The sequence below is a fragment of the Rhinatrema bivittatum genome, chromosome 6 (assembly GCF_901001135.1).
Source record: "Rhinatrema bivittatum chromosome 6, aRhiBiv1.1, whole genome shotgun sequence".
Lineage (NCBI taxonomy): Eukaryota > Metazoa > Chordata > Amphibia > Gymnophiona > Rhinatrematidae > Rhinatrema > Rhinatrema bivittatum.
The window spans coordinates 305,038,940-305,051,779 of record NC_042620.1 but is presented as its reverse complement, the minus strand read 5'-3'; the positions used below and the strand labels follow the sequence as shown (position 1 = coordinate 305,051,779).

General features: G+C 44.5%; 1 protein-coding gene across 1 annotated transcript in view; it reads left to right on the top strand.

Annotated features, from left to right (window-relative positions):
- DIAPH2 (diaphanous related formin 2) overlaps positions 1-12,840 on the top strand; it is a 2,404,298-nt gene that overhangs the window by 463,940 nt on the left and 1,927,518 nt on the right. Inside the window, exon 6 of the mRNA XM_029607438.1 lies at positions 7,090-7,229. Within this exon, the coding sequence (XP_029463298.1) occupies positions 7,090-7,229 (140 nt within the window). The remainder of the gene's footprint in view (positions 1-7,089; positions 7,230-12,840) is intronic.

Sequence of the window (12,840 nt, the reverse complement as noted above, 5' to 3'; positions counted from 1 at the left end):
AAAGGAAGAGACTGAAAAAGGACCTTGCATGGATAGTGGCATGCTGGGCATGCTCAGTGTGCCAGTCAGTTTCTCCAGCAGCGGTGCCAAGGTTTTGGAGCTTGTGCTTTTTTCTTTGGAAAGCTTTTTTTCTGGGGCCAGGTCCCTCTCCATCCCTCCCAGCCTTAGTTAGCTGGTGGCGCGGTAAGTTTTAGCCTTTTGTGCAATTGATTTCCAGTAGCGACGTCCTCCGGTGTCTATCATTGACTGCTTGTTGGCCGCCTTTCCATCATGGCGTCATTGGGTTTTCATCGATGCCCCCAGCGCCCTAGGACTATGTCGCTTATGGATCCGCATGAGATGTGTATCCTTTGCCTGCGGGACATCACACGACATCCGGGGCTGTCATTTTTGCCCCCAGATGACCCCTAAGGGCCGGTGCGCCTGCCAGGACAAGATGGAGAAGTTGTTTGGGTCCAGGAAGTGCAAATCCTCAACACTGGTATCGGGGGCATAGACTCCGAAGGGGCGAGGAGAACCGATGGACCCTAATCCTTTGGTATCCACCCTGCCTCCGGTGGAGAGGAGTGCTGGGGATCATCTCCTTCATCCTCTTTGCTGGGTAAGGACCAGGCTAAGCACCATGGGATATCCTGAAAATATTGCTACCGGTCTCTGTCCTTGCATGGTGTCAGACTTGGGTTGATACTGGCGCCTACCGTGATGCCCCTGAAGTGACCTGGAGCGAGGAGGTATCATCTTCCATCGATGTTGGTGTCCAAGGCGTTCCCCATCAATTCTGGTGCCAGGTGCCAATTCCCCTTGGGGCCCTGAGGAGGATTTTGCTACGCTGCCGCCTCCTCAGGCTGTCCTTGGCAATCTTTGAGGAGGAGCTTGAACGCAGGGTGCAGTTGGCGTTTGTTCAAGCCCTGCAGGGTATCGAGCTGGCAACCCCACCGGTGATGGAGCCTGCCCCTTCAATGATGTCACCGCTGCTGGAGTGTCTCAGCGTTCTGCTTGGCATTCTCCCCACGCAGCTGATACCGGTGGCTAGGGTGCCACCCGATGTCCCAGTGGCCACCGGTGCCGCCTCCTCCCGATGCTATCCCCATTGTGGGGTCCTCTGAGGAGGTGGGTCCTTCAAAGCCGTAGGGGCCACCGAGGCCCTCTGTTCTGTGGCTAATGTTACCCAGTCTGGCTCTGGGTCCCTCAGGGCCATTGGTGCCCTCTGTGCCCAAGCCGTTGGGCCTGGTAAGGCCTCCCCCATGGGTGTGTCTGGGTGATCTTAGTGATGATGACTCCTTATGACATGTGGGGGAATGATACCGTAGAGTCTTCTTCTGATGACTCTGGTGACCTTCCCTCAGACCTGTATCCTCTAGAGGAGCTGCACTGGTCCTCGCCTGAGGATTTAACCTTTGCTGGCATCATGTGGGCCATGGCTGAGGACATTCCGTTTCAACTTCTTACGGCGGTTGGAGGTTCTCCAATTTGTGGATGCCCCAAAGGAGGTGGTGGCAGTTCAGTCCAAGAGATTTTCAAGGAGTTGCTCCTTAGAATTTGGGAACACCCCGTCTCTGTGCCTCCGGTGAAGAGGGGTCTGAGAGGCATCAGCTTCCTCGATTGTAGTGGAGTCTGCCCTTAAGAGGGCCAAGCACTTTCATACCCACGTTTCCAGCCCTCCAGGTCGGGAGCAAAGGGCGCAGATGCGTTGGGTAGGAAGGTGTTTCAGGGTGCCATGTTGATTGCCTGGATCGCCTCCTACCAGCTTTATATGACTCAGTATTCTTAGAACCTCTGGAAGCAGATCCAGGAGATGACCGAGCACCTACCTCAGCAGCAGGACGCCTTTTCAGCATTTGTCCAGCAGAGTCTGGAATGCGGAAAGCATGAGGTGCGTTCCATCTATGATATTTTTGAGATGGCAGCGAGGGTGGCAGCTGGAGGAATTGGCGCTCACCAGATGACATGGCTTAGGGCCTCATACCTCTGCCTGAAGGTGCAGGAAAGGCTTGTAGACTTGCCCTGTACTGGCGACAACCTTTTTGGTGACAGGGTGAGGGATGCTGTAGTTCAGTTGAAGGATCATCATGAGACCTTGCAGCATCTCTTGGCTAGTACATTGGACCCGCCGTCTTCAGCCAGGAAATCCTTGCGTCAGGGTCCAAGAGGACCTTCTGCTCCAGAGGAAATACTATCATCCCGCTTCTAACGGTAGTCTCTAGTTGCCTCTGTAGATAGCAGCAGACCCCCAGATCTCAGTCCTGCTACAGGGTTTTGACTGGCTGTAAGGGAGCATAAACTTTCCGCCGGTACACTTGACGCAGGGCCCTGTGGTTGGGAGCAGACTATGGTTATTCCTGGACTGTTGGCCCAGCATTATATCGGACCAGTGGGTTCTATCCAATGTGCGTCAACTTTCTAGGTGTCCCACCTGGACTCTCCCCTGTGCCTTCTTGGGGTCAGTCCTCGCATCAGGAAATACTGTTGGCAGAGTTGTTGAGCCCATCCTGCTGAATCAGCAGAGGCGGGGATTCTACTCCTGATATTTCCTGATTCTAATGAGAACAGGGGGACTCTGTCCCCTTCTAGAATTGAGAGCCTTGAGCAGGTTTCTAAAAAGAGAAAAGTTAAAGATGGTTTCTTTGGGCACCCTGATTCCCCTCCTACAAAGAGGAGATTGGCTTTGCTCCTTTGATCTAAAAGACGCCTATACCCACATCGAGATTTTCCATGGTCACAGGAAATATCTGTAGTTTGTGGTTGGCGAGCAACATTTTCAGTACAGGGTGTTGCCATTCAGCCTGGCATAGGTCCCACGTGTCATCACCAAGTGCCTGGCCATGGTGGGTGGGTACCTTCGCAGGTTGGGAATGCATGTGTACCCCTACCTGGACGATTGGCTGGAGCAGTACGGTCTCTGCGCTTGACCGTTCAGGTGTTAGAGTCCCAAGCATATCTCTTCCGTGATCAGGCACATTGGTGTCCATTGCAGGAGTGGTCCATCAGAGCCGGCAGGTTTCGGCAAGCCACATGCTGCGGCTCTTGGGACACATGGCTGCAACCATCCATGTTATTTTCTTTGCTCGCTTGTTTATGCACAGAGCTCAATGGACCTTGCGGTCCCAATGGTGGCAGGCCACCCAGGACCTCCAAGTCACATCTGAGTTACTCCGCCTCACTGGGACTCCTTGGTGGGAGAGTCTGGCCAACTTTGAGCAGAGTACCTTTTCAAAGTCCCTGTTCTCAGATTGTGCTCACTCTGGATGCATCCAACCGGGAGTGGGGTGCCCATGTGGTGGGGCTCTGCACCCAGGGCTTGTGGTCCGCCCAGGAAGCACAGTGTCAGATGAACTTCCTGGAGCTCTGCGTGATCGGATAAGCACTCTAGGCATTGGGGGGGGGGGGGGGGGGGGGGGTCGGCTGATTAACAAAGTGGTTCTGATCCAGAGCAATAACAACCAGGTGGCAATCTGGTACATCAACAAACAGGGAGGTATGAGGTCTTTTCTCCTGTGCCAAGAAGTCGTTCAGATCTGATCTTGGACTCTGTTGCAGGATATGGTGCTTCGAGCCATGTACCTAGCTGAGACAGAGAATGCGGTGGCAGACAGGCTGAGTCTTCCGACCCCACGAGTGGTCCCTGAAACAAAAAGTGACGGATCAGATCTTCCGCCTCTGGGGACCCCCGGATGTGGATCTGTTTGCCTCTCCCTGCAGCAGGATGGTGGATCAGTTCTGCTCCCTGTACAGGGTGGATGGAAAACCAGCCTCAGATGACTTTTCTTGCCACTGGGGCAAGGGCCGTCTGTATGCGTATTATGATCCTCATAGCCCCTCGTTAGTCGAGGCAGTTCTGGATCTTGCCCTCCAGGAGCCAATTAGTCTGGGGATCTCCCCAGCCTTCATCACGCAGGATCAGGGGATGCTGTGCCATCCTAACCTCTGGGCTTTGTTCCCGACGGCCTGGATGTTGAGAGGTTGAGTCGGCAGCCCCTTGGCCTCTGATGTGTCTCGAGTCCTGGTGGCATCCAGGAAGCCTTCCGCTAGGAAGTCTCCTGAAGAGGTTTTCCGTGTGGTGTGAGCACCGTGGCCTGGATCAGTTCTCCTGCTCTACATCAAAGCTGCTTGATTATCTCCTGCACCTTTCAGATGCTGGCTTAAAGACCATGTGAGTGCGATTCGCCTAGCACCGGAGTGTGGATGGTTTGCCCGTCTCTGTGAAACCCATTGAGGGGTCTGCTTCAGCTGAAGCCTCCCTTGTGGCCTCCCGCTGTGTCCTGGGACCTCACTGTAGTATTGACTCAGCTCATGAAGACTCCTTTTGAGCCATTGCATTCTTGTGACCTCAGGTACCTGACCTGGAGGGTCATATGTTTGGTCATGGTCACTTTAGCACGCAGAGCCAGTGAGCTTCAGGCCTTAGTGACATACCCACCCTACACACCCTACATACCCTGGAGATAGTGCCCTTGTTCAGTGTACATGCACGGGGTTGATGAGACTCCATCATGGCTCTGGGCTTCAACGGCAAGAGGTAATGTGGAAGAAAAATAAAAAAATAAAAAATAAATTTGTATTCACAGGGAAGCGAGATGTAGCTGGGCCGATACTTTACTTTCAAGGCATGTCCAGAGTAGCTCTCTGCTTCTGCGAGGGAGAGAGTCTGATACTTCTCTTTTATTGCATGGCTCTCTGCTTCAGTGGCAGGGGGAGTGTTGAAGGGAGGATCTGGGTGTGGAAGGCAACCAATGGGGTCTGGATCGTATAGTCTGGGTGGACAGGGGCAGGGGTGTGGCCTGCTTGTTGTGGAAGTTGCTACCCCTAATTGAGCTGGATGTTCACTTGGATGCAGATCCGGCGATGCTCTCTTCATTGGTGGTGGGGTGGAGGCGAAATAGGGCTGGAGGGTGCTGGAAGCCAAGAGTAACAGGTGTGAGAGAGAAAAGGGAAGAAAAAAAAAAGGATAAAGTGCGTAGCTTGCTGGGCAGACTGGATGGGCCGTTGGTCTTCTTCTGCTGTCATTTCTATATGTTTACATGAAGTTCTTCCATGATAGGATGGTTCTGCATATGCACCCTACGTTCCTGCCTAAGATGGTGATGGATTTCTACCTTAACCAGTCAGTCGTCTTGCCCATCTTTTTTTCCAAACTCTTTTGCACCAGGGCGCTCAGGCTCTGCACAGTCTTGATTGTAAGAGAACCTTAGTCTTCTGCTTGGAGCGAATAGCAGGCCATAGGCAGTCTCTGCAACTCTTCATCTCTTTTGACAAGAATAGATTGGAAGTTGCTAAGCAGACACTGTCCAACTGGCTGGCAGATTGCATTTCCTTCTGCTATACCCAGGTGGGACTGCACTTCAGGGCAATGTCAAGGCTCATTCTGTCAGAGCCATGTCAACTTCAGTGGCCCACTTGAGAGTGGTCCTGGTGGATGAGATCTGCAAGGCTGTGACCTGGAGTTCTTTCCACACTTCTGCCTCTCACTATGTATGAACAGGGATGGCCGGTGCGATATCAGCTTTGGCCAGTCTGTCCTCCAGAATCTCTTTCAGCTGTAAAACCCAACTCTTCCTACCTACTGTCCTTTTTTCGAGTTCAGGTTGTCTCCCTCTGTTACCAACAGTACCTCTGTTGTGCCCATTGGCATGTGTTTGGGTGTATGTTTGACTTTTTGTCTTCAGGGACAGCCTGTAGCTAGGGATTCACCCATGTATGAGGACTATCATCCTGTCCTAGGAAAAAGCAGAGTTGCTTACCTGTAACAGGTGTTGACCTAGGACAGCAGGATGTTAGACCTCACGAAACCCACCCACCACCCTGTGGAGTTGGATTTCGTTATGTTTTTTATTTTTTTGTAATTCTCTGCTATGAGACTGAAAAGGGACCCCATGTGGACATATGAATAGTGGCATGCTCCATCCGATTATGTCACTCGTGTGAGGACTAACATCCTGCTCTCCTAGGAGAACACTTGCTACAGGTAAGCAACTCTATTCCTCCCCCCTTCCCTGCTAATCAACAGTAATCTCAGAGAGATAACAACTCAAAAGTTCCCAGGTATGCTGGGAGGTGAAAGAGAGGATGTGGGATGAGAGTGAGGAGGGAATGGGAGATGAGGTGTGAGAGTGAATGAGAGGGGATCAGTTGGGATTTATAAAAAGGGTTTGGGAATGAGAGAGTATTAGCTGGGAAGTATGAGAGAGGAGGGGATGGGGAAGTGAGGAGTGGAGCTTGAGAGAGGGGGTCCGCCAGAGTGTGAGGACAATGAGTGATTGTTGGAGGGGGACCTTACCCCTGATTATTTGTTTTCTTCATCCTCTGGGGTCATGTCAATTTTCAGATGCTAAAATTGGGTAACATTGGCTAAAGGTTTGGTAACAATATGGGTAAAAATGAAACCAAAGGATGAATAATCAAACAATAGCAAAATTCAAACCACTAATACGTCATAGAATAGAAGGTATGAGCCGTGGCTCTCCTTTAAGAACAGGTTTTAAGTTCTCATTCTATTCTTCTTAAAAGATTGCATACAAAAATTCTTAAAAAAAACCACAATTGTATGATCAATGATTATAATGTAAGACGAGGTCTGGAAAAGACCACTGTCTTACAATGTAAACCGGTATGATGTTTGTAAACTAATGTCTGTATATAAAAATTTCAAATAAATAAACAATAATTAGACATCACAGTCTTTTATATGATGGTCATATTTGTTTATTTCCTTCATAATGATGGGTCTATGAAGTACTGGTGAATTCTGAATTTTGCTAAAAGTTTGGGAAGCCCTAGTTTATAAGAGAAACTCATTTGCATAAATATTTGTAAGAATTTTTAATAGATTGAAGAATTGAAATGCTCATTCCTTTTATAAGGACTGACTGCCATGCCTTCTTACTAATTATAAACTGGGCAGATATAATCTCCTCTGTGAAACATTAAAAATTTAAAGAACAAAATCAAATGGAAAATGAGCTATGAAAAAGTAGGAGAAAAGTATTGTGATTTTTGTTTTTCATACATATTTTTAGAGTACATTTTGTTAACACTTTTACATAAGTTATAAAGTTCTATTTTCATGACGATTCTTTTCTTTGTTTTGCCTAGGGTGGATTAAAGAATAGCAAACATGAGTGCACGCTCTCGTCACAAGAATATATCCATGAATTACGATCTGGTATCACAGAAGACAAACTTTTGAACTGCCTAGAATCTCTTAGGGTCTCCTTAACCAGCAATCCTGTCAGGTAGGCACCATTCTTTGTGCTTCATTTGGTTCCAATAATACTGCTCTAAAAATGATCCTCCCTCCGTTCAGCTTGCTTGCGGTGGAAATTATATCTTAGATGTTACTTCTGCCATGGGTAAGCTTGAAAAGGATCAGGCATACATGTAGGCCTTCTTTGCTAGACCTCTGCTGCAGTAGCTGTATTGCTTCTGGGACCTGTATCACTTCTACCTCCACTGGGACCTACTTTCATAACCTTATGGACCTGCTTATGTTGTAGTAGCTGCTGGACCTGCCCTTTTGTTTCCACTGCTGTAGCCACTAGACTTGTCCTCTCTTGCTGCTACTGCTGTGGGTCCACAGACCTGCCTTATCTGCTGCTGCTGGATTGCCTCTGGTGCCGCTGCTGCTGCTGCTGTGGCCCACAGCAGTGCTTCCAAGAGGTGCTGGTGCCTCTGTCCATGAAGAGGATTGTGATTGCTGGGGAGCAGGGGGAGTGAAGGCTAAAGGATAATAAGTAGGGAAGAGGACTAGGGAGAGAAGAGAGCACACAGAAAGGGTTTGGGCGCAGAGGAAAGGAGGAGGGGATGGGGATATAATTGGGGTAGGAGGCTCTAGGGAGAGAGGGCAAGTGTGGTGGAGTAGGGTGAGAACAACAAGGGCTGGAGATCAGAGGAGAGAAGAGTGTCATGGGGAGAGATGTGGGGTGCTAAAGGGAGGGGAGGAGTCTAGATGGCCGCATGAGTGGTTACCTCTCTGCTTTCCTCATGGTTTCCTTGCTTCATTTTTCCTTTTAATCTGTTTCCATGCCTTCAAAGAGAAAGAGGTGAGTTTAGGTTTACCCTCCAGAACCCTCTCCTCCTATAAGGCAACTCTCCATCATGGAATGTGTTCATAACAACTCAGATGATGCTCAGGCTCTAAGCCCCATTGCCAAGGTGGGAGGAGGAGATCCTTCCTTGGCCAGGGAAGAGGCATCGCTGAGCCAGTTGGATTCAAGCTTTCCACCTGGTGAGCGTGATCGAGGCTCCGCAGACACTTCTGATGTGCTGAATGATGATGTCATCGATAGAACCTTGGTGGAAGGAGCCATCTGCACTGAATGCCCGACAGCGGTCTGAGCGAGCCGCGAGGTACAGATTCAAGGTTTTGGTTCCTCGGAGTGTGCAGTATCCCGGCCACAATATCTATCAGCGGTGGCATTATCTGACACGGGGAACTTTCCTGTGGATTATGCGGCAGTGGGTTTGTCATCAAGGACAAAGAGGGATTTTTTCCCACCTAAACCAGCCATTGTAACCCTTGAAGCTCTCTGAGATTTAACAGCTAGTCTCTTCCTTTGCTTTTCTGAATGCCACAGTAAAGTTGACTCTGTCTTTAAGGTTGGAGTTTCTTGCTCAAGACCTCCAGAGAACAGTGACTAAACATTCAGAAAAAATTTGCTCAATAGAGAAAGCTGTTCAGAAAGTGGAATCAGTCAATGATTCAGGAACGTGATCTTGTCTTGTAGCACACTAATGCATTGGCAGGATTTTTTCTAACTGTAATAAATTGTGTGTGAGTATATGAGGGCTGGATTTACCTCGTTGATTCCTATAGAGCTGGGTTAAATAAAATGTGTTGCATTGTGTGAGGATAGAAGTGTGGGCAAGGATTTGGGGCTTCTTACCCTTAGATGATGCTGATATGATTTGTCATGCTCAGTGTAGTTTTCCCACCTTATTTCCTATAGGAGACCAGCATCAACAGAGCAATTTTATTTAGTTATTACATTTATGAAACCACCTCTCCAACCAAGGACTCTAGGGGAATAACTTTGCATGTCTAAAAATGAATAAGGCGGCTAATGCATTCTGTGGCTCAGTGCCACGTGGATACCAAACTTTTATTAAAAGCTAACATTTTATATGCAGGCCTTCCCAAATACCCATTTGCCTCTGGCTGCTTTTGCTGGTGAAATGGGTGAATCAACCTTATACTCATGAACTATTTCCTTATATAGTGACTAGATCTGTAATCACTTACCAAAATACTTTTTCAATAAACAATTTTATGAAAATTTGTACAAAATTACTTACTGACATACTCTAAGATTATTACACTACTACTCTATGAATGTTTATAGAAGCATAGCAGGATTCTTATATGTGAATTTTTAATAAGGTGTGCAGTTACATCAAAAACATTTACAATATATATATTTTATATATTTTTCAAATGTCTTTATTGAAAAATAAGACCAAAACAGCATAATATAGTGGGCCTTGTATACATAATGCTAAGAAGGTATACAAATAACATTTTATATTTGTATTTTCCCTCCACCATCTACTTTAAACTTCCTTAATCCCCTGTGCCAGCCTAAAAGAGCAGCATACTACACACCAGTCCAGAAGGTAGCATAATCAATTATACAACAAAGCTACTAAAATTAAAGATCATGAAGTATGAAACTTTGTGGTATATTAGGTAATGAATAGATTTATAACTTCCAATTTTACCAAAAAATCTTTTTTTTTTCTCTTGGGAGAACCAAACTTAGCCACATAGAGGTAGATATCCAGCCACTCTCTAGCCAAGACAGCTGGATAAACATATATGGCTTAACTTAGCCAGGATAATACTGCTGAATACACCTGGCTTATCTAAAAGTTATCTGGATATATCCAACTAATTTTAGATCTGCTCAATAGCAGGTCTAACTTAGCTGGATATGTAGCTATGCCCCAGAATCCCCCATTCTGCCCGCCAGATAGCTGGGTAACTGTTTATCTGACTAGTTAAGTGGTGGCTGCTGAACTTAGCCGAATATTCAAACAGTGCCTCTTAGCCAATAAGTCCGAACGTATCTGGTTAAGTGGCACTTATTATCAACCTATTTTATGATGCCATGTATTTTTTTTTATTTTTTTTATTTATAAAGCAAGTTTCTCAATATCAATAGCAATTGTATGATAGCAGCAATTTATAAAAAAAAAAAAATAAATCACCAAACATTTCTCATTTGGCTCTAGTCCTTAATAAGGAGGATCAGAATAATACAATCAAAAAAACATAATATATTATTTTATAATACATAATTTAATTAACCAAGGAGAGTTTTTTTAAGCAATCCTATGAGCCATAACAAAGTATCCAATTGAGAATGTATCATCTATAAATTTTTCAAGGTGAAAAGCATCATAAAAAACAAATTTAACTTGTTGGAAAAACTAGAAGACATTTACAAAGTTGTTTCAAAAAGAATGTAGTGCCCAGTGCAACCACTAAGGGTTTCAATTTCAAAAATCTTCTCATTTCTTGTGTAGCAAATGATACAAAATACTAACATACCACAGAATGGAATATTTCTGTTTTGAAAATGTAAATTTATAAACTAATATCTGCCCATTTCCAAAGCAAAGAGTACAATCAAAGTCCCAATTCCAAATTATTGTCTCTATTGTCTAATTTGGATGTCTTCAATAATACAGATTCACATTCAAAAAACCCCCTTTTTTAATTATTTTTAGTAAATATCTTAGTAAAATTAATTAAAAAAGGGGGTTTTTTGAATGTGAATCAGATTACATAGTGTGATTCCCCCAAAAATTGTTTTGGGTGCTTTTTCATATTTGGTATTTCAATAATACAGAGACATCCAAATTATTTGGTCCAAGTTCTTCCAATCCAACTACAACCTGCTTCTTTGCAGTTGATAAAAAAATAAAATAAAATAAAATAAAAAATACACTTTAGGGATTTGCTGAATAGTTATTTTCAAATTATCCAAAAGAAACCTCTTAAGTCTCATAAGGAGAAACCAGCTTTAATCTGGGGAAAGTTATCACTCTTAGGTTATTATATCCTATATTTTCTTAAGCTTCAGTACAACCCCTTAAAAAGTTGTTGTCCATGATTAAAGCTTCCTTAATATTCATAAGAGTAGAAATTAGAGTAACAACTGTACTTAACTGAGCTGTCTGTTGCTCATGTCCCTCCTCCTGCTCCTGAAATTTTGAAGCAGCTTGTGATATGAAGGTACACAAACTGGAAATGGACCCCAATAACAAATCCTCAGCTCTTGCTAGAGATCCTGCAAGGACACTGGCTTAACTTATCATTGACTAGCTGTCCCTAGACTGGGGAATGAAGCTGGAACAGGAATGAAAACTTAAATGGAGGCTTTACAAACTGCCTCCAGTATTCAAAGTTCATCTCACTGTCGCTCTTCTGATAACACAGACACTGCTGAAGATGCTCTTTGCCCAAGAGATGGATCATGCCCACTACCCTCAGGAACTGTTGCATGGGCAGGGTCTCCAACCAGGTGGGGCTTCTTAGCTGAAGGGTCTTAGACCAAGGGGATGGGAGGGGTGAAACTCTTGCCTTTTACTTCCCTGTTGGGCTCTTCATTTCACAATAGGCCTTAACATGATTAGTAGAAATTCTGATGAACACTCCTGTTCAGCTGTTCTCTTTTCTGGGTGCTCTGCTTGTGACTGGCTCAACTCTGAGGAGGCATGGTACATGCGTCCTGGGGATCCCATCTAACTGCAGCAATGACAGTGCTTGAATTTTCTTATGTTAACTTTTAATTCTGTTATTGCTTATGTATTTTATTGTTGTTTATTCTGTTTAATTGCATTTTTAAAGTGATGTAGATAGCTCAGTTTATACCATGGGAACCAATGAAAAGAAATGTAATTTGCTGCATTTTCTGAGTGATGGCAATGCTCTTTTTTGGTTTATTTTTGTCAGAAAGCAACAAACAATACATAATGTGCAATAGCAGTACAAAATGAACTATTTCATGCAAATATTTTCAAGGAATAAGTGGTATAGATATCTTTAGTGCATTTGGTACTTAAATACATAAGCATTTAGGGTACCTCATTGATGATGCAGTTTGTGGAAACCCCTCTTTATTCAACTGATTGCTTAAAGGGATACCTGACCTTTATATGCTACCTTCTTTGTAACATTGAAAAGTGCTATACATTTAAAGTCTTAAAAACTACTGATACTTTATCCTTGTATGTAAAAATCCATTTTAATACATTTAAAGCAAAACAGCATGTCACTTTAACTGTGACTCATCGGAGAGCAGTGTTAGGTGATCTGATTCTAAAAGGAACAGCAAATTTGAGCTTTAAGAAAATCAATCATAACTAAAGCCTGTTTTCCTCTCTGATTTTCATTTTCATTCCAAGCTCAAAATTATTTATTCTCCTCCTAAATGCCTTTATGTATTCTCATGGATTATCTAATCACATGTGGCCACCCTTTTTTTTCATCATAAACCTGTACTCATGTATCCTGGATACTTTATATTTCTAAAGCATACAGACAGCATGCTTTTTTAATGGAGCCTCTCAGAGAGGTCGTCTTTAAAAGTAAATAATAGAAAGTGAGACATAAAGTAAGGGACCCATGTCTTATTCCAGAAACAAAGGAAATAAATTGTATTTAAAAAAAGACCAAGGAATAATGCTGCCAAAGAAGAATGAAGTTGATAATTGTGGAGTGGTTATATAAAATTGTACTAAATTATATAAAATGAAAAACACCTCACTACATTGCTTCTACAGTCATTTTATGGTCCTGTTTTCATTATATATTAAAACAGTGAAGATATTCATATGGTGCAG